This window comes from Setaria viridis, chromosome 1, assembly GCF_005286985.2.
Source record: "Setaria viridis chromosome 1, Setaria_viridis_v4.0, whole genome shotgun sequence".
NCBI classification, from domain to species: Eukaryota; Viridiplantae; Streptophyta; class Magnoliopsida; order Poales; family Poaceae; genus Setaria; species Setaria viridis.
The window spans coordinates 30,043,909-30,065,015 of NC_048263.2; the positions used below are offsets into that span (position 1 = coordinate 30,043,909).

The window sequence follows — 21,107 nt, forward strand, 5'->3', positions numbered from 1 at the left end:
CCTGAAGCCCTAGTGGCAGGAGGTTACATAGGCCTGCGGGCTTTGCAAACTCCTACGCTCTGCGTGCAAGAAGGACGGCCCGACAGTCCAACTGGAGTGCACACAACGTCCGAATGGAAATCCATCTTCCGAAAGATGGAAAGACTAATTATCGCAAATACATTAAGATTTGTGCACGCACTCATGGCCATCTAATCCGCTTTGTCTTTCTCCTCTGCCTGCCTCTAGCCGCCGCGCTTCACCCCTGTCGCCCTCTTGCGGCCCGCCTTGGGAACGAAGGGGTGGGGGGTGGGCGAGAACGGCTCGGCGGCGAGGTCGCCGCCGGCCGTGGGTGGTGAACGAGACAGCGATGATTTAGGGTTTCAGGTTTCTGGGAGGTGGGGCTCCAATGGCCGCCGGCTTTAGAGGAGAAGGTCGGGAGGCGGCGGTAGGCTCGGCGACGGTGGTGATATGACCGACGGCGGAGGACGAGACGGCGCAAGAGCGGTGCTGGCCGGGCAGGGCAGGGTGGCCGGTGGCTGGTGGCTGGTGGCGGGCGTGACAACAAGCTTCGGATTAGGAAAAGCGGGGTAGAGGGCGGCGGTGGACAGTGGGCGGGCGGCTGGGTGGTGGAGGCGGCGGGGGTGGGGAGCTGCCCGGGGACGAAGATGAAGCTAGGAAGGAGAGGATGGGCTGATGTTGGACTGAAAGTTCACGTCCCTATCTATCCCACGCTATGAACAGGAGCAAATGCCCCGGCGATGGAGTCGCTGCAGTCTGCAGGCTGGCCGACATCGATATGAACGGCCAACCACACAGACATCTTCAGTGGCGCCAACGAGCGAGCCCCCGCTAAGCTCCTAGCCACGTACGCCACCGCGCGGCTACTCCATCGCCCCGTCGAGGCATTGAAGGACGCCAGGTCAGCAGACGGCGAGGTGCAAACCCCACTTGCACGAATGCAGACACCACTTGCAGAAACAGCTGATCCTCCCTCCGGTCGCGGCTGCACAATTTCAAGACAGACAAACGCTGGAGTCATCTGTCCCGATATGGACCTCGTCTTTTTTATGCTCCATATAATCTTGCTCGATGAAGTGGTTAGTACGATTTGAGAGCTGAATATTTCGTTGTAGGAGATTAGGTCGTGCAATAGTCAGGCGTGCTGGTCGAGTGGTCGACCAAATCCCGGGAACGTGCTGATAGTCCCCTCTGCTGCAGCGAGATATTTCCTCTTTCCTGCATCGCCTCACTGAGCAACCAGAGCTTCACAGAGAGAGAGGAGAGCGACCGGAAGGGCCAGCCGATACGCGATGCAGAAACGCGCGTTGGTGGTGTGCGCGGCGGCCGCCGTGCTCGGCCTCGCCGCGGCCGTGCTGGGGTTCGCCGCGGAGCGTTTCAAGAACAAGGCAAGTTCTTAGCAAGCGGCACCCGTCTAACTATCTGCTCCTACTCAAACTTTGCGTTCTTATTCCCTTCTCCGTGTCTGCTGTAATTAACCTGATCGGATCATGATTCAACCTCCCGGCGGCCGCGCAGGCTTTCGTGAGGTCCGACGTGTTCCGCTGCGAGTACCGGCGCACGCCGGCGCTGGGCTGCGGCGTCCTCGCCGCGCTGCTCTCGCTGGCCGCGGTGGCGCTCGTCACCGCCGCCAGCGGCTGCTTCGGCCGCTTCGGCGCTGCCGCGCTCCCGCCCGAGAGGCGGCGCGGCTGCGCCAGGAACGCGTGCGCGGCAGTCTCGTGGTACGCTGCCCTCCTCCTACACAGGCTAGAGGCTACGGCCCTCCGATAGTCCGATCACACGCTGCGCCGCGGATCTACCAGCTTTGATTAATTCTTGCTGCCGAGCTGCAGGCTGTGGGTGCTGTCGGCGGCGGTGAGCTTCCTGTACGGCGCGTCGCGGAACGCGGGAGGGACGGGGGGATTCACCGCGGTCAGGCGGCAGCCCGGGCAAAACGGCGGCGGCGGCGGCTTGGACTTCGTCTGCAACGAGCTCCGGGACGGGGTCTTCGCGTCGGCGTCCATCCAGGCCGTCATCGCCATCGCCTGCGCCATCACGGCCTACGTCGACGCCCTCCAGCAGAGGAACCGGACGCCGACGCTGGGCGTCGCGATGGGGCAGCCAAACCAGGCTCCCGTGGCTTACCCGGCTCAACCTCCGTACGATGCCTACGGCGCCAACAAGCAACCTGCAGGGACAGCTTGAGCCTGATGAGGTCGGCTCCAGCGTGTTTTTGCCTTTTCTGTGGTGCTGTGCTAGTTTACGTGCCAACTGGCTTTGTAGCGTTCGCATCTCCTCATCGTGTACTTACGACTTGCCAATTTGTAAGTGTGACTGATCACTTGGTATACGCCTCTGTTTTCAAGTTTGCTAATAAGAAAAGTGTAAATTTGAGCCAACAAGTCACATACAATACATTTATACCATCATAAACTCTTCAATGAATCACTCTGTTACATGTGTAAACCTTCATTGAATCTAATGATCTTGTTTCTTCTACAAATGCATTATTTCATAAAGTAATTTTTCTCCAATTAATGAAACAATAAGCAACAAGTCAATGGCCGAGTGTAAATTTGTTTAACCTGCCCATCCATCCATTCAAGCCCTAGAACTAGGATGGCCAATTACCAAAAAGAGAATAAAAGGAAAAGGATAGGTAGCAAATATAATCCCGTTCCCATCCTCAATGATTTTTACAAATGCCACACTTTTCAAATACCTAGGACAAGAAATTATGTAATTAAAATTATTATTGTAGAGTCTTGATTGCAACTAATTCTGCTTTTGTATAGGACAAGCAATGCCGCTTCCTGATCACAATAAATAAAAAACACAGATCAGTGGTGTGGGGAATATCGGCAAAACATTACAGGGTCTGCTTGTGGTAAGTTCCTTCGTGGTCAGTTTATTCCAAGATGAGATGATTGATCGATCTATCAACAATGAGCTAGGGGCATTTACCAGTGAGAAACTTCTGAAGGAAATTGCGTTAATAACGTGTTCTGATGAGGAACAGATGATGAGATCAGAGGAGTCTGCTAAACATATAGAGGAGAGATTAGTACCTTGCCCGGAGAAGATTGGGTTGTTTCTCTGGATAGAAAAAGGGTGATGCTGATAAGGACAAAGGTTATCTCAGAGGCTCAACAGCGGTTTGCCTTGCATGGTGACTGGAACATTGACTTGGAATGCAAAGAAGCACCTACAGTAAATGATGTGAAGGAGGGAAAGGAAGCTGTTGGGTCAGTGGGGATGATTAAGCAACAAGCAGAGAAGAAAGGGAGAATAACACCGAAGAAGATATGGGGTCCTGTTCAAGTGGAAGAGGACAAGGAGAAGGGCTGATGATGGAAAGAATGGAACGTGCTCAAGTCTTCGAGATGAAGGTTAACCTGAAAGATCCAAACCAAGGTTAATCTAGAAGTTCATGGACCTAAGTGAGTGCGGGAATAGTTTAGGTGCCCCTAGTGCAGTTCACTGATCCGCAATTTGTGTGTGTCGCTGCTCCTATACATATTATTATTTATAATAATCTAGCTCCATTCACAAGAAATTATGTCCAATGTAGAATGTCACTGCATGTTGATATATTTTCTGCATAATGCTAAGCAAATATCTGTGGAGACAACAATGCTTCGGTTATGATTCTTTTGGGCTCAGTGAGTCTTGCTTTGTTTTTTCTTCTTCCATTTATATTATTATTTGGAGTACCAACTGATGTGAGCAGGCTACTATTGCAAATATTGTTGTTTTCACCTTCCATGAAATATGTTGTGTCCGTGTCTGTTCTTCTATTGTTGATAGGATGAATGTCAATGCCTCCTTTAGTATGCCTCCATGCAATATCTGTTTATGATGATGGCTTCATTTTAGAATGGTCAATGTCTTCACTCTCTCACATTTTAAACCTATTTAATTTGATGCAGTCCCTATGTATTAGTTCTAGGTTCTTCAACTTAGAAATGTGTTTGTAGAGCTATACTGTCAAAATTTGAAAATTTTAATGGAAATTTGCTGCTTCTTTTTTTTATGTGTGTGTGTGTGTGTGTGGGGGGGGGGGGGTTATGCCCCCTTACTTAACACATAGCAAAACTATTTTGATAGAAGTCTACTTGTATGAAATGTAACTTATAATTAAAGTTTGGAATAGTTTCACTTTTTTATGATTGGTGTTGGGGATCGCCCAAAAAGATAGTCACCCTCAAGGTCGTTCTGCTCAGTGTCAATAGCACAGTCTATTAGGATATTTAATCTCGGGTAAGACCCCTTAACCTCGGATGGAAAACATAATGCTGAGAAGCAACCTTAGCCTCGCAATCCTAAATTTTGACCCGAAGCCAGGAGACATTCGCTGATCTTTTTAACTAATTAAAGTCTGACCTCGAGCAGTCGAAGCTAACCACGAGTATCGAGTTGTCCGCTATCTTGTGCAAGATCGCAGTTTTGGACCAGGGAGCAAAGCGCGAGGTTGTGCGTTTCCCGAATGCGAAGCTAAGGTGATCCGAGCCCCGAAGCTAGGCTGGCTTCGGACGTAAGGTCAAGAAGCGTGGAAGCGTTGAAACAGTCAAGACGGAATTCACGGAACTATGTGAGAGCGTGATTCCCGGAGCTATCGGGAGGCGTGAGAAGCGTGATCTCCAAAAAACTTTCGTGTAAAGCATATTCTAGGAATGTAGTAGTTGGGTAGGGGTAAATGTGGAATGTAAAGTGCCCTTCAAGATACTATAAAAGGGGAGCCCTACCCCGTTGTAAATTTTACGTTCGCTCTTTTATGGAATGAAAGTATAAGTGTTCTTCGTACCCTTTTGTGCCTGAATCTTACCGAGGTTAGCGACCCAACAACTGGATGATTAGATCTTTTGAGAAAGAAAATCGCACCATGTGTCCTTCTGTTAACTTGAGATCACCCCCTTTGTTTTGAAGACTTACTTCACGACCTGATGCTACAAATATAAAGGAGACAATATTCGTTCTATTTATCATCTACATGTTGAAGTGCATTTGAAGAAGAAAAATTCCAAACAAAAAGAAAGAATTTAAGGTACATGTCCTACCTCCACAGCAACGTTCCGATGGTGATGCAATACCTCACTACCGGACACAGTCAAATTGCCGAGTGCCAGGGGCACTCGGCGAAGGGCAGAATACCCTCGGCGAACCGTTTGCCGAGTGTAACACTCGGCAAACGGCACACGGCAAATATAGAGTCGGCAAACACTAGTTCGCCGAGTGTTTTGTGTCGGGCACTCGGCAAAGACTTTGCCGAGTGCCCAGAAAACACTCGGCGAACAATTATTGAAAAAATAAAAAAAAATCATACACGGGCGCCACTGCTCCGCCGCCGCCGCCGCCGCCGCCGCCACCATCCTCTCCTCTTCTCTTCAGGCCCCGGCGCCGGCGGATCCGGTGGAGGGGACGGGCGGGCGGCGGATCCGGGGGCCGGGGGCCGGGCGCCGGGGGGGGGGGGGGGGGCGGGCGGATCCGGGGGCCGGGGCGGCGGGCGGATCCGGGGGCCGGGGCGGCGGCGGGGGCCAGGGCGGCGGATCCGGGGGCCGGGGAGGTGGGCGGCGGCGGATCCGGCGGCCGGCGGTGGCGGATCCGGGAGCGCGGGGCGGCGGGCGCCGGGCGGCATGCCGGGCGGCGGGCGGCGGCGGGGGGCGCCGGGCGGCGCGCGGCGGCAGGGGCCTTCGGGGAGAGAGGAGGGAGAGAGGAGGGAGTGAGGGGAGGGGAGGGGGCGCGCTAGGCGAGGGAGGGGAGCCGGCGGCGGCGGAGGCGGGCGGCGGCGGCGGAGGCGTGCGGCGGCGGCGGCGGCGGAGGGCGGCGTGCGGCAAGAGGAGAGTGGGGGCCGGGAGGGGGCCGAGGAAGATAGAGAGTGGGGAGGGGGCCGGGGGGGCGGCTATTTGTTTTGTGGTGGGGGCTCTTTGCCGAGTGTCCAACGTAGGACACTCGGCAAACTTTTTTTGAAAAAAATTTATAAAATATCCAACAGTTTCAAAAAAATACCAAATTTTCACACGGACCAATATAGGTTCTCTACTGACTATACAAAAAGTTTTGTAGTCAAACCGAACTCGACCGTCACTTCGACTCTAAATTTTATCGAATCCTTCTCAAAGTTACTATTCTTCTTCTGAGATGCTTCGGTTTATAATCATCGTACATGATGAAATGTGCAAAACCTTCTCAATTTTTTTCCACAGCCTCCACGTATTATATCATCACATCATGGCAAATCTCATAATTTTCAGACTTTGATTGTTTTTTTTACAATTTAAAAATACTACTGCCACACGTTCATGGTCGTGTTTCCTGAACAAGATGTTCGAAATTTCTTTTCATTTCATGGGTTAGGTCTCAAATTGGTCCAAATAACATGAATATCATTTTTCTACTCATTTTATTCCATAATTTGAATCACTTGCAGTTCAAATTTGACTTATACCAAAAATTCCCTTGAAATGCAATTAATTAAATAAATATAGCAAATAAATTCAAAAATATACCAAATTTTAACATGGAGTACCACATGTTGTATGTGGGGAAAAATTTCATGGTGAAAAGAGAAAAAAAATTATTTTTTTGCCGAGTGTCAAGAAAAATACTAGGCAAACCCCCCTCTTTGCCGAGTGTTTTTTTTGACACTCGGCAAACCCCCCTCTTTGCCGAGTGTTTTTTTTGACACTCGGCAAAGAGGGGGCTTTGCCGAGTGTTTTTTATTTGACACTCGGCAAAGCCACTATTTGCCGAGTGTTTTTTTTTGCCGAGTGTTTTTAGCTTAGCACTCGGCGAAGAGCTTGTTTGCCGAGTGTCCGAAAAAAAACACTCGGCAAAAAGAAAACACTCGGCAAATTTAAAGTTTCCCGTAGTGCCTGTTGTTCTCAGTGCTGGCCCTTTCTTTCGTTCGTTGCACAGAGTAGAGAGTTGTAGACCTATTGCAAGTATTTGTTAGATAGATTGCATTTAGTTTAGCTGAATCTTTCATTTGATACATATATACTGCACTTCAGTGATTGCCACAAGGTGCTCCTCTGTCGACTGATACGAACCATGTTCTTTAGCCTACAATAAAAATATATGTTCAATTTTCAACGAATTTATAGATCAAACATATAAACTCTAACAAAATAAACTATGAAAATATCTTACAATCTCGTTGCTGGTACTTGTAGTTGCAGTGGTTGTGGACAATGTGATGTACAGTCCATGTCTTTCAGCATAGTTGATCTCGTTAATACCAACTTAGCTTCAAGAACATGCATGAAGCTTCTTATGAGCAAAATAAAAGGTGTCACGGAGTGCCTATGCCCCCCTGCCCCCCACCTCCCCCCAACACAAAAGAAATCATATTATTTAAAGGAGTTGTACATGCACATTGAAGGTATTGTAAAAATAAGGTATTTTAGAGAGTTCCACAACTAAATTTTCAGCTACACCTATTCTATATATAAATTATAGAAAAAGCAAAAGTTTCACTATAACTACAAGTCAACCAGTGAAAGACATGAGGTTCCCAAGGTTGATGATTACACTGGCTTTTGTTTCTTATTATCTGTGCAGTTATGTTTGCTGCTGGGAAAATCTATGCTTCAACAAGAGCAATGTACATTGTAGCAATTACATAGGTACCCAAAGGTAAGCATCTGATCATCAACCGTTAGCTTTGGTCGTCCAAAAGAAACTTAAAATTATCTTTATGCAACACTTGGTTCACTTTAATTACATAATTTGCAGTCGACCAAATAAGTGAAAATCAGTCATCAATGACGGACAAAAAAAATCAAAGGGGAGAATATAGTTGCAGTTGTATTTGCAAGCACTGTTCGATACGAGAGCCCATAAAAAATCGAAATAGCACATTAATTATTGCCGTCTGAAGTATGTCTTCCCAACTTTCATCATTAAATAGGATGAAAATGCTAAATCTAAAAGCATGGTAAATAGACACAGCACAGGATATCATACGATATTTTCAAGAGTATGAGACATTTGACGATGTTAATGAAGCCAGATAATCTCTGGATGAAGTATGTCTTCTCAGTAATACTTACTGGCTGCTATGGACGTAACATCTCCACAGCTCACAGCCCATCGAATGATCGAAACCACATCAGTTGCCCAAGCAATGAGCAGGTGCAGTGGTCAATTGTTTCTACCTCCGATCCTGTCGGTCTGCAAATGCCCCGGCGATGGAGTCGCTCTGCAGGCCGACATCGATATGAAGGGCCAGCCACACGAACATCCCAGCTGCACGTACGTTTTAAGACGGACAACGCAGGAGTCATCTGTCCCGATATGGACCTCGCGTCCATCCCTCCATCTTTCTCGATGAGATCATCCATTAGACTGATCGGTGGCTCTGTCACAGTGGGAATTGAATATTTCGCTGCAGGAGATCAGGTCGTACGTTAGTGTTATGTGCTGGTCGACCAAATCCAGAAACACGTGGAGCGAGTCCTTTTTATACCCCCAACAAGGTAGTCCATTTAGTCCTTTGCTGCAGCAAGATATTTCCTCTTTCGTGCATCGCCTCACCGAGCACCCAAGCTTCACAGAGACAGAGCAGAGCGACCGGAAGGCCAATCGATACGCTACGCGATGCAAAAACGCGCGGCGGCGGCCCTGCTCGGGCTCGCCGCGGCCGTCCTGGGGTTCGCCGCGGAGTACTCCAAGTACAAGGCAAGCTAGACGCCCGCCTTACCATCTCTGTGGTGCGCACCTTCTCCTCCTGCACGGGCTACGCCGCGCGCGCGCTTCGGGTTAGTTTTGATTCGCGCTAGCTCCGGCCTGCAGGCTGTTCGTGGTGCCGGCGGCGGTGATGTTCCTGTCCGGCGCGGAGCGGAACAAGGGAGGCATTCACCGTGACCTTTCGGCGGCCCGGGCGCAGCAGCGACGGCCGCGACTACGACATCGTCTGCGCCGGGTTCACGGACGAATCTTCGTGTCGGCGTCCATCGCGGCCGCCGACGGCGTCGCGTGCGCGATCGCGGCCTACGTCGACATCATGCGGCACAGGGACCGGACGGCGGCCACGCTGGGCGTCGCCATGGGGCAGCAATACCCGGCTCAACCTCCGTACGGTGGCTACGGCGCCAAGAACCTGGAGGGACGACAGCGAGAGCCTCATGACGTCGGTATTCCACCAGCGTGTGCGTGCGTTTGCTTTTCTGTGGCGATGTGCCGCCACTGCTTCACGATTAATTGTGTGCCGCTGTATTATGTGATAGTGTACTTCGCTAATTGACTTTGTACCTTTCGCAACTCCTCATCATGGTTATTTGGCAAATTGTAAGTGGGATTCATCACTTGGATATATTGTGTTTTCAAGTTGTTAACAAGAAAAGCGAAATTTGAGCCAACAAAACACATTAGTAACGTAAACTCTTCAACAAACCAATTTGTGAATTTGATTAAATTTACAATTTTTTGATGAATCTAGTAATCTTGTTTCTTCCACAAATACATTATTACATAAAGTGTAAATTTGCTCCGATAAAACAGTAAGCAACAAGGCAATGGCCTAGTGCAAAATGGTTTAACCTGCTCATTCATCCATTACCAAAAACGAGAATGAATGAAGGATGAAAGGATAGGTAGCAAATAATGCCCCGTTAGGCCGTTACCATTCTAAATGTTTTTTTACAAAATGTCTCACTTTTCAAATACCTAGGGCAAGAAATTATGTCATCTAAAATCATGGTTGTAGCGTCTTGATTGCACCTAATCCTGCTTTTGTATGGAACAAGCAATGCCTCTTCCTGAATAAATGAAAAAAGAAAACAGAGTGGTGCGTGGAGAGTATAGGTAAAACATTGCAGATTGTAGCAATTACATAGGCACCAGGTAAACTTGGAATTATCTTTATGCTACACTTGGATCAGTTTTATTGCACAATTTACAGTCAACCGAGTGAAAAAAAAAATCAAAGGGGAGAATAGCAAAACAGTTAACAGTTGCACCTGTATTTACAAGAACTGTTCGAATGAAAGCCCATACAAATATGAAATTGCATGTTATTGCTATCTAAAACATGTCTTACCAACTTTCGTCATTAGGATGAGCACCCGGGGCACTGGGCAACTGGGCATCAGCACCCGTCGCCTGCTCTGCCGCTACGTCTGCTAGCACGCGTCCCCGTGCGAGCGGGTCCCACCACGTGCTCGCAGCTCATCTCTTTTCTCTGTTTGCTCCCCCTGACTCGCGGTCCGCCGAGATGCTCGCGGGCAACGGGTGGAGCACGGCCATGGCGCAACGGGTGGAGCAGCAGCGAAAGCATAGCTTGTCACAAAAAAAGGGACAATTCAATCCATCGAGCATGCAGGCCTATTTGCTTCAGCTTATTCAGTCGGCTTATCAATCACCAAACAATGTTTTCCTCTCACAACAAATCAGCCATTTCAGCTTTTTAGCCGGCTTATAAGCTAAAGCGAACAGGTCATTAACTTCTTTGAATCTGAATCATGTCCGGAGAGGCTAATTGAGCCGGGATGGAAGCCCGTTGGGACAGGATTCACTTCAAGCACGACGCTGGCATCGGAGGGCAAGAGCTCGAGCGGGTTCACAGCCCCTAGGCAGCCGTCGCAGGTGGAGGCCGCATCTCACGGTGGATGAACGAGGAGCGCAGCGGCCGCGCGGCGTGCGGAGCTTGCGGCCGCCGGGCGCGTGAGGACGAGAAGAGCAGCGCGGCACGCACTGGCAGAGCCAAGGCGCGGCCACCTGGGCTGTTGCCCGGGCTCCCCGGCTACTTGCGCTTTAGGCCCAAAGGTCAAGTATAGAGCAAAAGGCTAAGTATACTTGCTGAAATTTATGATGATGATTTCTCAAACCATGATCGTGGAGTCATAAAGGGATAATTGGAGACCTATATTCTTCATGTAAGGAGGCATGCTGCCTTTGCTAATTGCAAAGATATTGCAAGTTTGTCCTAGAAAATGGTTGAAACTGAAAAATATTTGCTTTTTTCATTGGTCTACAAGCTCATTGGCATTGTTGGTGCTGGTGTCAACAGCAACTGTTGAAAGGGCTTTCTCGGCTATGAAGACTATCAAGTCTAAATCCCGCAATAAGATTGCTGATGATTGGTTCAACAACTTGATGGTGTGCTATATTGAGCGAGAACTATTCAATTCACTTGATGAAGCTACTATTCTTCGACGGTTTCAAAACTTCAAGAGTCGCAAGATGCAATTGCCTTGTAACCCTGCTCATGTGCAGCCGTAGTTACCAAATAGCATTTAGGTTTATCTTTTGTGTTTTATTATCTAAGTCTTGAAATTGTGTACTGAAAAATTATTTTAATATCTTAATTGATTTTCTAATATTATATGTATGTTATATAATATATTCATGTACATTGCTTGTCATGTTATATCGACGTATTGTCTCGCTTAGGCTCTCTAAAATTCCTAGCTCCACCACTGGCGGCACGGGAGAAGGACATGACCGGAGGCGTAGGAGGAGCAGGCCCGCGCGCGAGTGGCTGGAGCGAGGTCGTCGGAACGCGCCGTCGGATTTGGGAGAGGTACAAGTATGGGAGAGAGGGAACATTTGGGACCCACAAAATTTTGGAATACGCGTTCTGTAGCTCATCTGTTGAGAGACTCCTCTACAACACTTTGTTGCGTTGCTGCGTGGGGGCGCCTGCTGCGCACGGAACAGTGGTGTTCTCGGTCGGAACGGGTGGATGGATGGGGTGTCGCGAGTTGGCAAGATGAAGTGGGGGTACCACCACGGGCCATGGCACCACCTGACCTACCGCGGTTCCACCACACCGCCCGCGCAGTTCGTGCGTACTGTTTGTCTGTTTCATCGAGTGGGACTCTCGTTCATTTTTTCCAAAGAGGAAGTACGTACTCCTAGTTTTGTGAAATGGAAGTTTGGTTCCAAGTTCTCTCTTCGCTGCAGTCAGGTGGATTCTACTTCAGCTCGTTCGGTTAGCGTCATGAGCTCGTCCGGCAACCAACCAGAACCGGCTGGTTCATCCGGCATTTTTCCGGAGCGGATGCACACCTCCATATCTAATATCAAAGTATTGTTATTTTCTCAACTTTTTCGTAATCAACCCGTAGTCCTGAGAGTTAATCGTAGATGATTTGCAAAAAAAAGTCACTCAGTTTTTTTGTAATGGCCGCTGAGCGCGAGGACGGGGATGGAGCAGCAGTCGAGCGTCTGGCGGAGCAGCACGGCCGGCGTGGGCATGGCCGGTGCCGGGCCCGAGGGGTGGTCCTGTCGCAGCTATGCCACCGCACGTGGGGGATGGGGGTGCCGCGGCTTCCGACGAGGGCAGATTGGCGGCTTTCCCGATGGTGGTGCTGGGACTCTCCGCAGTGGCGATGCGTCGCATCGCCGTCATCCTTTGTTGGAACCTAAAACTAATCCCGACGGGGTCACAGGCATAGCATAGTGGTGGAGGAGTTCCCCCATGATATGCAGCAGATCTCGCATGGCCATAGTGATGTATACCACCACCAACCAGTGTGGATTCGCTCATATGCCCAGTAATAGTCCTCAACTAGAGGCAGCACTGGCTGATGTCATCTTCATCAGCAACACTCACCGCCACCTGCCAGAAGAGCTGCCGCTTCGACCTCAACAAGAAGCTCTACTGCCCACTGCTGCATCACCAGGAGGGCAATCCACAACTAGGAACCATATGTGTCGTTGTCAAGATCAGCGGATCAGGACTTAGACTAGTGAATTTCTTTTATGCGCGTGAGCCTCAGATGGTGGCACGGGAGACACGGATTAGACTGGTTCGGGCAAAGGGAGCCCTACGTCCAGTATCGAGGATGCTCGTGTTGCCCGCGCGGGGATTCTGTAGTAGGGGGTTACAGACGGGCGAGAGAGGGACTGGTCCCAGGTCTCTTGTGTTCGAGGTGGAGTATTGATCTTTCGAGAGGCCGAATCGGTCGATCTCTCGATGCCCCCTCCCCCGGCTCTAAGTTTCCCCTTTTATATCGCAAGGGGCCGGCCGGAGTTACAATTGGGCCCGGGTAAAAGGTAAAGAGTAAGGTGGTAAAAAGGCCTGGCGGGAAGGAGGGCAGGGGCCCATGGCGCCCGACGTACTGCCGACCCTGAGCGCGCGCCGCCGTGCATGCTCGAAGGGGCCGCCGCTGGATGCCAAGTGTCGTAGCTCCTCGCAGGTAGCTACTTCGACGTTCGTAGGTATCGGGGTAGATCATGATGAGGGGGTTTCATCGTCACCTTGCCGTCCGTTAGGGAGGACGGTGGATACCGCCGCTCTGATGATGGTCTGTAGAGGGGGAGCTCCATGCTTGTACTGCCGTTTGCGCGGGGCCCGAGGGCGTGCGGGGCCCGAGGATGGGGCCGCTCCTAGCTTACCTCCGGTCGCCGGAGGTCATGAGTACTTTGTGACGAATGGGGGCTGGCCGCCCGTACTGTAGCTCGTACAGGATGGTTGTGCGCGGGTACTTGCGCCGGGTCGCGTGGGGGGCACGGTCGCCCTGCGCTCTGCCTTCTCTACGGTGCATTTATGGTGAGGCCGACGGGGGGTCCTACCGGATTTGTCCCGTCTACGCGGAACGTATTCGAGGAGGATTCTGACCCGTGGGCCTCGACGCGCCCGACTCCCTTGCTCGGGGTCGGGCGAGGCGGAACCTTCGTGGTACAGGGTCGGGGGCTCCCGACCCTGGGGGCGCGGTCGGTCGAGGCGGAAATCCTGCGGAGGGAGGTCGGGCGCTCCCGATCCTGACGCTGGGGTCGGTCGAGGCGGAGACTTGATCACACTTTGGTGGGCCCGGGCCTTCAGGTTTGCTTCCTTAAGCCACGTATTAGGGGGCCGTTGATATTTCCCCCCGACAGTAGCCCCCGAGCCTGTGGTGGAGCAGAAGTGCTCCTCCGTAGGCTTCTTTCGCTGTTTTGCCGTCGGTTCCTTCATTATGGCACGCTAGTTTCATTTTTGCCACGCTTGAGGGAACCTGTCAGTTTGTGACCACACGTGTGGTAGCTTTTTGCGAGGCTAGCCCCCGAGCTCCTGCTCGCTGCAGGAAACCGATCGGGAGGCCAGGTCAACTTTTTGATCGTTGCCCCTCAAGCGTCCGTTCGCTAGGACGGAGGGGTTGAGCCGGGCCACGTTATCCGCGTAGGACGAACCGTGGTGCTCGTTTGAGCTGCAAACGGGTAAGTTCGAGTGGAGTCCCGATCCCCGTTCGGGGGGGGTCCGGCTCGGGCCAAGCTAGTGGCGTACTCCAATTTCCTGCCAGTCGGTTCATATAGTTCTCGGATCCATTCGATTGGATCTGAGGGCTCGTTGCCTTTCCCCGTGGAAAAACCATGAACGTTATACTGAGCGGGACTCGAACGTGAGATTGGGGCGCCCTTGGCGTTTGCTCGCCTGGGTGTTGGCCGCTAGCGGGCCCGTCCCTTCTCACCCCTTGCTCGGGGATGTCCTGGGGCAGCTGTCGAACCCGTGTTGGGCTAGCTTTCGAACCCCTGGACCGTATTGGGCCGTAGGGGCGTTTTCAGCCCCGTATCCCTTTCTTACCTTGTCGCGGGCGTTGGGCCGGTGCAGGGCGGTTGGTATGCCAGGGTCGATCGTGCGGAGCGTCGTGGGCGCAAAGCCCGGGGAGTGGAGTTATGGAAGCGCCGTCCCGCGGATCGAGGAAGATAGGATGTTTCTTCGCGGCCGATCGTGCGCGCGTTTTTCGAAAAGAAACGGGCGTGACAGGAGCGTACCTGGCGCCGCATTTATGGCGGCCGGGGCGTCGGTTTGGCTTCCCCGGTACTCTTCCTATAAAAGCTGGAACACGCCGCTCCGGCTCCTCTCCTTTCGCGCTCAAGCCTTCTTGCCTTCTAGCTCCTCCTGCGTTGCTTTCGCTTTCCTCGCTCCCGTCGCCCTTCGCCGCGCGTTTCGCCTTCGTCTTCGTCGCGCCCTCTTCCTTCCTTGGCGATGGCTTCCTGGGGAATCTCCCACTTCACCGCCAAGCGCGCCGAAGGTCTGGTGCGGAAGGGGCTCCTTTGTGAGAAGATGGCGGCGGACGAGTGGAGGCTGCCGGGGATGGAGCAGGTTCCGTCGCCGCCCGCCGGCTACGTCGTCTCGTTCGCCCATTTTCATGAGCGGGGATTCGCCTCCCCTCCGAGCCGTTTCTTCCGCGGGCTGCTCCACTACTACGGGCTCGAGCTCCAGCACCTCAACCCCAACGGGATCCAGCACATTGCGGCGTTCGTCGCGTTGTGCGAGGGATTCCTGGGGATCGAGCCCCACTTCGAGCTGTGGAAGTACTTCTTCGCGGTCAGCCTCTACCAGAAGACCGGGAAGGCCGGGGGCCAGCATCAGTCGCCTCCGGTGCCGATCGGGTGCGCCGGCATCCACCTCCGTCATACTCGCTCCAAGGAGTATATGACGGTGAAGACCTCCGTGTCCCACAAGGGGTGGCACAACCAGTGGTTCTACGTGAAGAACTACCCAAATTCTCCCCTGCCGCCGTTCACCGGCCGCACCATCGACGCGGCGCCCGACGTGTGGGCGTACGGGCCGGTGGAGAAGGAGAAGAAGAAGATCTTCGACCTCCTGCAGGCCATCGGGCAACTAAAGCGGGAGGGACTTACTGGTGCCGGTGTCATCGGCGCCTACCACGCCCGGCGGGTGGCGCCGCTGATGCTTCGGATCCGACCCCTCGGCGTCATGACCCCCGACACGCCGCCCGAGGGCACCGTCCTGGCGATAGGCGCGCTCGCCGACTCCGAGATCCAGCAACGGCTCCGGGAGGCGCTGGAGGACAAGGACGTCGAGTACCCAGTCCCCGGGCACCCGCCGATGCGCCCGGAGCCGGGCTTCGTGGACCTGGTAAGGCGTCTGGCTCACTACCTCTTCCCCCTGATGTTCTGCCGTCTTGTTGTTCCGACGTTGATCCTCTTTTTCGCTTCGCAGGGCTCACTGACCCGGGTTAAGGACTCTCTCCCGCCGGTGCCGGAGGATGCTGCACGGAGGGCCCTCAACCGCGCTCAGGCGGAGAAGGACAAGCGCCGTAAGGACAAGGAGACGGAGAAGCGGCGGCAGAGGGCCGCCAAGGAGCTCCTACGGCGGCGGAAAGGGGCAGTCGTGTCTGACGACGACGACGACGATGAAGAAGAAGAAGAAGAAGAAGAAGAAGAGGAGGAGGAGGAAGAATGGGAACTGTTTGCCCCCCGTGCGGGGGCTTTAGTGATTCGCGACGCACCCCCGCAGACGGCGGCAGGGGGTGCGGCGGCGGGAGCGCCCGTGCGGGATCCGGCTCCCCCTGGTTCTAGGGCCGGGCCTCAGGGGTCGGCGCAGCGCGTGCTCCCGGAGCCTGCGCGGACCGCTCCTCAGGGGGCGACGCGGGGCGTCCCCCGAGGGTCGGCACAGGATCCTCCCCAGAGGGGGACGCGGGGCACCCCTTCAGGACCGTCCCAGGGCACTCCCCAGGAGCAGGCGCGGGGTGCTCCTTTGGTGCCGGCGAGGGATGTCGCCCCGGCGTCGAGCCGGAGCGTCCCTCAGGGGCCTTCAGAGCCCGCCCCTACCGCAGCCTCGGATCCGGCGCGGGGCACCCCCCAGGAGTCCGCTCGGGGGGCTCCTCGGGGATCCGTGGGGGCTGCCCCCGCCACCGTGTCTGCTGGCGGGGGGCAACGGGGCGGCGACAAGCGGCCACTGCCAGACGCCCCGGGGTCGGCGTCTGGTTCCGAGTCGAAGCGCGTTCGTCGCCCCTTTACTTCGAGGGCGTAAGTTGACTCTCTCCGCAGGTCATTTTTTCTTTCTCCTTCCATATGTTTCTATTTGACGTTTATTCGTCGCCGTTGCAGCGTTTCCCCCCGTGGCGTCAGCCCGCGGCTGGCGCCCAAGAAGATGCTGCGGTCGTCGTCCTCCTCTGGGGGACGGGCCGCCGCCCCGCCAACGGCGACTGGCGGGGTTCCTGGCGTGGCCGCAGGTCTCCCAGCGGAGGTGGCCGCTGAGGGGCCGGTCGTCGGGACGGCGGCGGGGTCAGCCGCCGGAGGGGGAGCGGACCCCACTCCGCCCGCGGCCCCACCGGTCGTTCTTCCGGCCCAGGCCGCGATCCCTCCGGGCCCACATGCCGGGGAGGTGATTGACCTTGACACCGACGAGGCTGAGGATATGGAGACGGCGGTGGGCGGGGCTGATGCCCCTGCTGACGTGGCGAGGTCGGAGGCAGAGGGGGCGCTGGTCCCCGAGGGCGCGGCGGTGGTGGAGGTACCGGTGCCGGAGGGCGAGGTCTCCGCCTCGGCTTCTTCCGCGGGGGTGCTTCCGGCGGCCAAGGTGGATGTGCCCACGGAGGTGCCGTCGACGTCCGCGGTGCAGGCGCCAGAGTCGTCGGTAGACCCGGGGATCTCTGGCGTCGTGATGTCGTCGTCGGCGACGATGTCAGAGTCGGGCCCCGTTCCGCCCTCGGCTTCCTCCGTCCCCGGGGCGTGGAGAGGGCACATTCTCCGCTGGTCGTCCCGCGACGATCCGCCGCGGCGCCTTTATGCACTGGACGACGCTGCTGAGTGGCATAAGTGGCAGGTGGTGCACGGCGGCGTCGCCCGGGCTCAGGCGGCGCTAACCTCGGCGTTAGGGGCCTTGGCCGACACCGTAGTCCCTGGCAACCAGGTATGTTCGTTTCCGCCGCTTGGTGATAAGCTCTTTTCTTTTTACTTTCTTGTCTTACCATCATGCTACTTTGCAGGCTCTTCAGGAGGCCAGTCTGGAGAAATCCAACTTCCTCCGGCGGCAGCGTAAACTCTAGGAGCACTACACCGCCGAGAGGGAGCGTTCCAAGGGTCTGGCCCTGCAGCTCGGTGCTGCCCAGGGGGCCGTTCGCGACCTGGAGGGACGCGAGCAGGCGGCACTAGAGGGGGCGCGGCGTGCCGAGGCCAAGCTCCAGGCTGTCGCGGAGAAGGCCCGCCTCGACCTTGGGGAATTCCAGGCCGCCATGGAAAAGGCGCGCCATGACGCCGAGGGGCTAAGGGCAGCTGCTACCGAGCGGGCCCGCCGGGACGCCGAGGAATTGGCGCGGCTGAGGGGGGAGAACGCAACCCTTCGATCGGAACGCGACCAATTCCGTCTGCAGGTGGACGGGCTCCAGACCGCCGTGTCCCTCAGCGTCACCCGGGAACACGAGCTGCAGGCCAAGGCCGACGGTGAGGCTCTTTCTGCCTTTGTATTTCCGTGCTGTCGGCGTTTCATTTTCTTTAACTTGATGAGGTTTCCTGATCGGCTCCTGCAGAGGACCTTGCCAAGTTGCAGGCTTCGCTCGACGAGGAGCGCGGCGAACATGGCGCCTTGCGGGATGTGGTCCGAGTCATCTGCGAGGACTTCGGCGTCGCTCCGGAAGAAGGGTCGAGCTCGCTGCCGGCCCGTGTTCTTGAGGTGCGCCGTCGCCGTCGTGAGATTGCCGTGGACGCGCTTCACCTTGGTGTACGGCGCGCCTTCGGGGTCTTCGGCTCTCACTATGCCGACATTAATTTTGTCGGGATGAGTGAGGGGTATTGCATCGGCTACACCGACGCCGAGCTGGACGAGATCGACTCCGCGGTGACTGCGCCGGCGGAGGCCCTCGCAAAGCTTCTGGAGGATGAAGCCGTTCCCCCAGCCGACCCTGAAGCCAATACTGCCGGCCCCGAGGCCCCTGCCGCCGCCGACCCTGAAGCCGCCGCTGTCGCCGACCCTGAAGCCGCCGCCGTCGCCGACCCTGAAGCCGTCGCTCCCGTCGATCCTCCTGTTAATTAACTGCATCGGGCATGTGCCCAAAAGACGTTTGTATTTAAGTCAGTCGTTTCGAACTTGTCTGCGTTGGCCATACGGGCCTGTTCTTATGACTTTTTTATTTTGCTGAGGAAACCGTTTCCCTTTGTTATTCCCTTGGTTTTTTGGAAGCGCTTGGATGCATTGCCGGGTGCGTCAGTAAGTTTTTGATGAGCGAAGGTACCGTAGCCGCTGGGGCGTAGGCTTTTCGCAGTCCGATCGCAACTTGGCTGAGTACCGTTCATGCATCCTTATCTTTCTGTATCCAAGGGTTTTTCGAAAGGGAGTGGCCGGTTTTCTGAAAGAAGAAAAAACGTTTTCTTTTTGGCGGTGCCCAGCGGCTGGGGTCGGAGCCCCCGATAGCCCCCGAGGGGTGTTTGATCCTGGGGCCAGGCCAGGGTCGGATACCCCTGAGCTTAAAAGAAAAAACCTTCTTGTTTCGTGAAGGTCAAAGCTGGTAGCCCCCGAGGGGTATGCGACCTTGGAGCGAGGCCAGGGTCGGATACCCCTGAGCTTTAAACGAAAAGGCCTAAGCCAAAGTGGCTCAGGGTTTCTTTTTAGCAGAAAAACAAAACTGGTAGCCCCCGAGGGGTATGCGACCTTGGAGCGAGGCCAGGGTCGGATACCCCTGAGCTTAAACGAAAACGGGGGCAAAACGATGTATAAATTATGAACAAGAGCTATGGATAGAAGCGTCTTAGCTGTTCTATGTTCCAGGCGTTGCTGAAGATTTGCCCGTCGGGAGTTGCCAGCTTGTAGGTGCCTGGTCGTAGCACCTGTGCGACGATGAACGGGCCTTCCCAAGGGGGAGTCAACTTGTGCCGACCCCTGTTGTCTTGGACGAGGCGGAGCACTAGATCTCCAACGTTGAAGGCGCGGCCTTGTATCCTGCGGCTGTGGTAACGCCGCAGGGCCTGCTGGTACTTAGCCGAATGCAGGAGGGCTACGTCTCGTGCCTCGTCGAGTTGGTCTTGTGCGTCCGCGAGCGACGCCTGGTTTCCTTGTTCGTCGTACGCTTTTACCCTTGGTGATCCGTACTCCAAATCGGTGGGCAGAATGGCCTCGGACCCGTAAACCATGAAGAACGGGGTGAATCCCGTTTCCCGGCTGGGGGTCGTCCTCAGGCTCCAGAGGACTGCTGGGAGTTCCGCCACCCATCGTCCGCCGAACTTTTTAAGGCGGTCGAAGATCCGTGGCTTGAGACCCTGGAGTATCATGCCATTGGCCCGTTCGACTTGCCCGTTCGTGCGGGGGTGCGCAACTGCCGCCCAATCCACTCGAATGTGGTGGTCGTCGCAGAATTGGAGGAATCTTTTTCCGGTGAACTGCGTACCGTTGTCGGTTATGATGGAGTTCGGGATCCCAAAGCGGTGGATGATGTCGGTGAAGAATTGTACCGCCTGCTCGGACTTGATCTGCGCCACAGGCCTTGCTTCGATCCATTTGGAAAACTTGTCGACAGCGACGAGTAGGTGGGTGAAGCCCCCGGGCGCCCTTTTGAAGGGTCCAACAAGATCCAACCCCCAGACTGCGAACGGCCACGTGATGGGGATGGTTTGCAACGCCTGTGCGGGCAGATGGGTTTGGCGGGCAAAGAATTGGCATCCTTCGCAAGTGCGGACTACCTGGGTAGCATCCGCGACCGCGGTTGGCCAGTAGAAACCTTGCCGGAAGGCATTGCCTACCAGCGTCCTTGGCGCAGCGTGGTGACCGCAGGCCCCGGCGTGGATGTCCTGGATCAGCGCCCTTCCCTGCTCGATCGGGATGCAGTGCTGGAGGATCCCTGTATGGCTTCGCTTGTAAAGCTCTGGGTTGATGATGGCGAAGGATTTCGCTCGGCGCGTGATCCTGCGGGCTTCGGTCTTGTCAGTTGGGAGCACGTCGTGGATAAGGTACTCGAGGTACGGGGCTCTCCAATCGGTCGGGGGGTCGGCCCCCGCCGGGGGACCCGCCTCGATTTCCATAACCGTGGGGTCGGGGGGCTTGGCTTCCGCGGCCGGGTCGGGCGGAGCGGCAGCGTTTTCCTCGGGGTGGGTGTTCGGGTCCAGGATGGATGGCGTATTGCCGACCTTTCCTGGCTCGGATCCCGACCCCAAGGCTGGGCATGCCTCGCCGACCCCTACTGGCTCCGGGTAGCGGATCGAAGGCTTCAGCTGGTCGCTAACGAAGACGCCATCGGGGGCGGGCGTCCGACCGGACGCCGCCTTTGCGAGCTCGGCGGCGGCTTCGTTGAAGCGCCTTGCGATGGGGTTGAGCTCCAACCCGTCGAACTTGTCCTCGAGCTTGCGTACCTCGTTGCAGTAGGCGGCCATTTTTGGGTCATGGCAGCTCCATTCTTTCATGACTTGTTCGACGACCAACTGGGAATCGCCTCGGACGTCCAGTCGACGGATGCCCAGCTCGATGGCGA

General features: G+C 55.0%; 1 protein-coding gene and 1 long non-coding RNA gene across 3 annotated transcripts; both read left to right on the top strand.

Annotated features, from left to right (window-relative positions):
• Positions 1-705: 705 nt before the first annotated feature.
• Positions 706-3,641, top strand: LOC117841470 (uncharacterized). 2 transcript variants are annotated; one of them, XR_004637301.2, is made up of 4 exons: positions 706-1,388; positions 1,519-1,721; positions 1,833-2,303; positions 2,775-3,641. XR_004637301.2 is itself a non-coding variant. In XM_034721860.2 (3 exons), the coding sequence occupies exons 1-3, from the start codon at positions 1,293-1,295 to the stop codon at positions 2,182-2,184; spliced, it is 651 nt and encodes a 216-aa protein (XP_034577751.1). In that variant the 5' UTR covers positions 882-1,292; the 3' UTR covers positions 2,185-2,445. The 2 variants fall into 2 exon arrangements, 1 of the variants encoding a protein (XP_034577751.1); XM_034721860.2 differs by lacking the exon at positions 2,775-3,641 and having other exon boundaries at positions 882-1,388; positions 1,833-2,445.
• A 4,310-nt stretch (positions 3,642-7,951) lies between these two features.
• Positions 7,952-9,292, top strand: LOC117864343 (uncharacterized). The gene is made up of 2 exons (XR_004642389.2): positions 7,952-8,690; positions 8,773-9,292. It is a non-coding gene; the product is annotated as an uncharacterized lncRNA (long non-coding RNA).
• Positions 9,293-21,107: the final 11,815 nt, after the last annotated feature.

Coding starts and splice junctions, on each gene's coding strand:
- LOC117841470 (XM_034721860.2), top strand. CDS start 1,293: ATGCAGAAACGCGCGTTGGTGGTGTGCGCGGCGGCCGCCGTGCTCGGC. Junction 1,389..1,518: donor CGGAGCGTTTCAAGAACAAG/GCAAGTTCTTAG, acceptor GCGGCCGCGCAG/GCTTTCGTGAGGTCCGACGT. Junction 1,722..1,832: donor GCGTGCGCGGCAGTCTCGTG/GTACGCTGCCCT, acceptor GCCGAGCTGCAG/GCTGTGGGTGCTGTCGGCGG.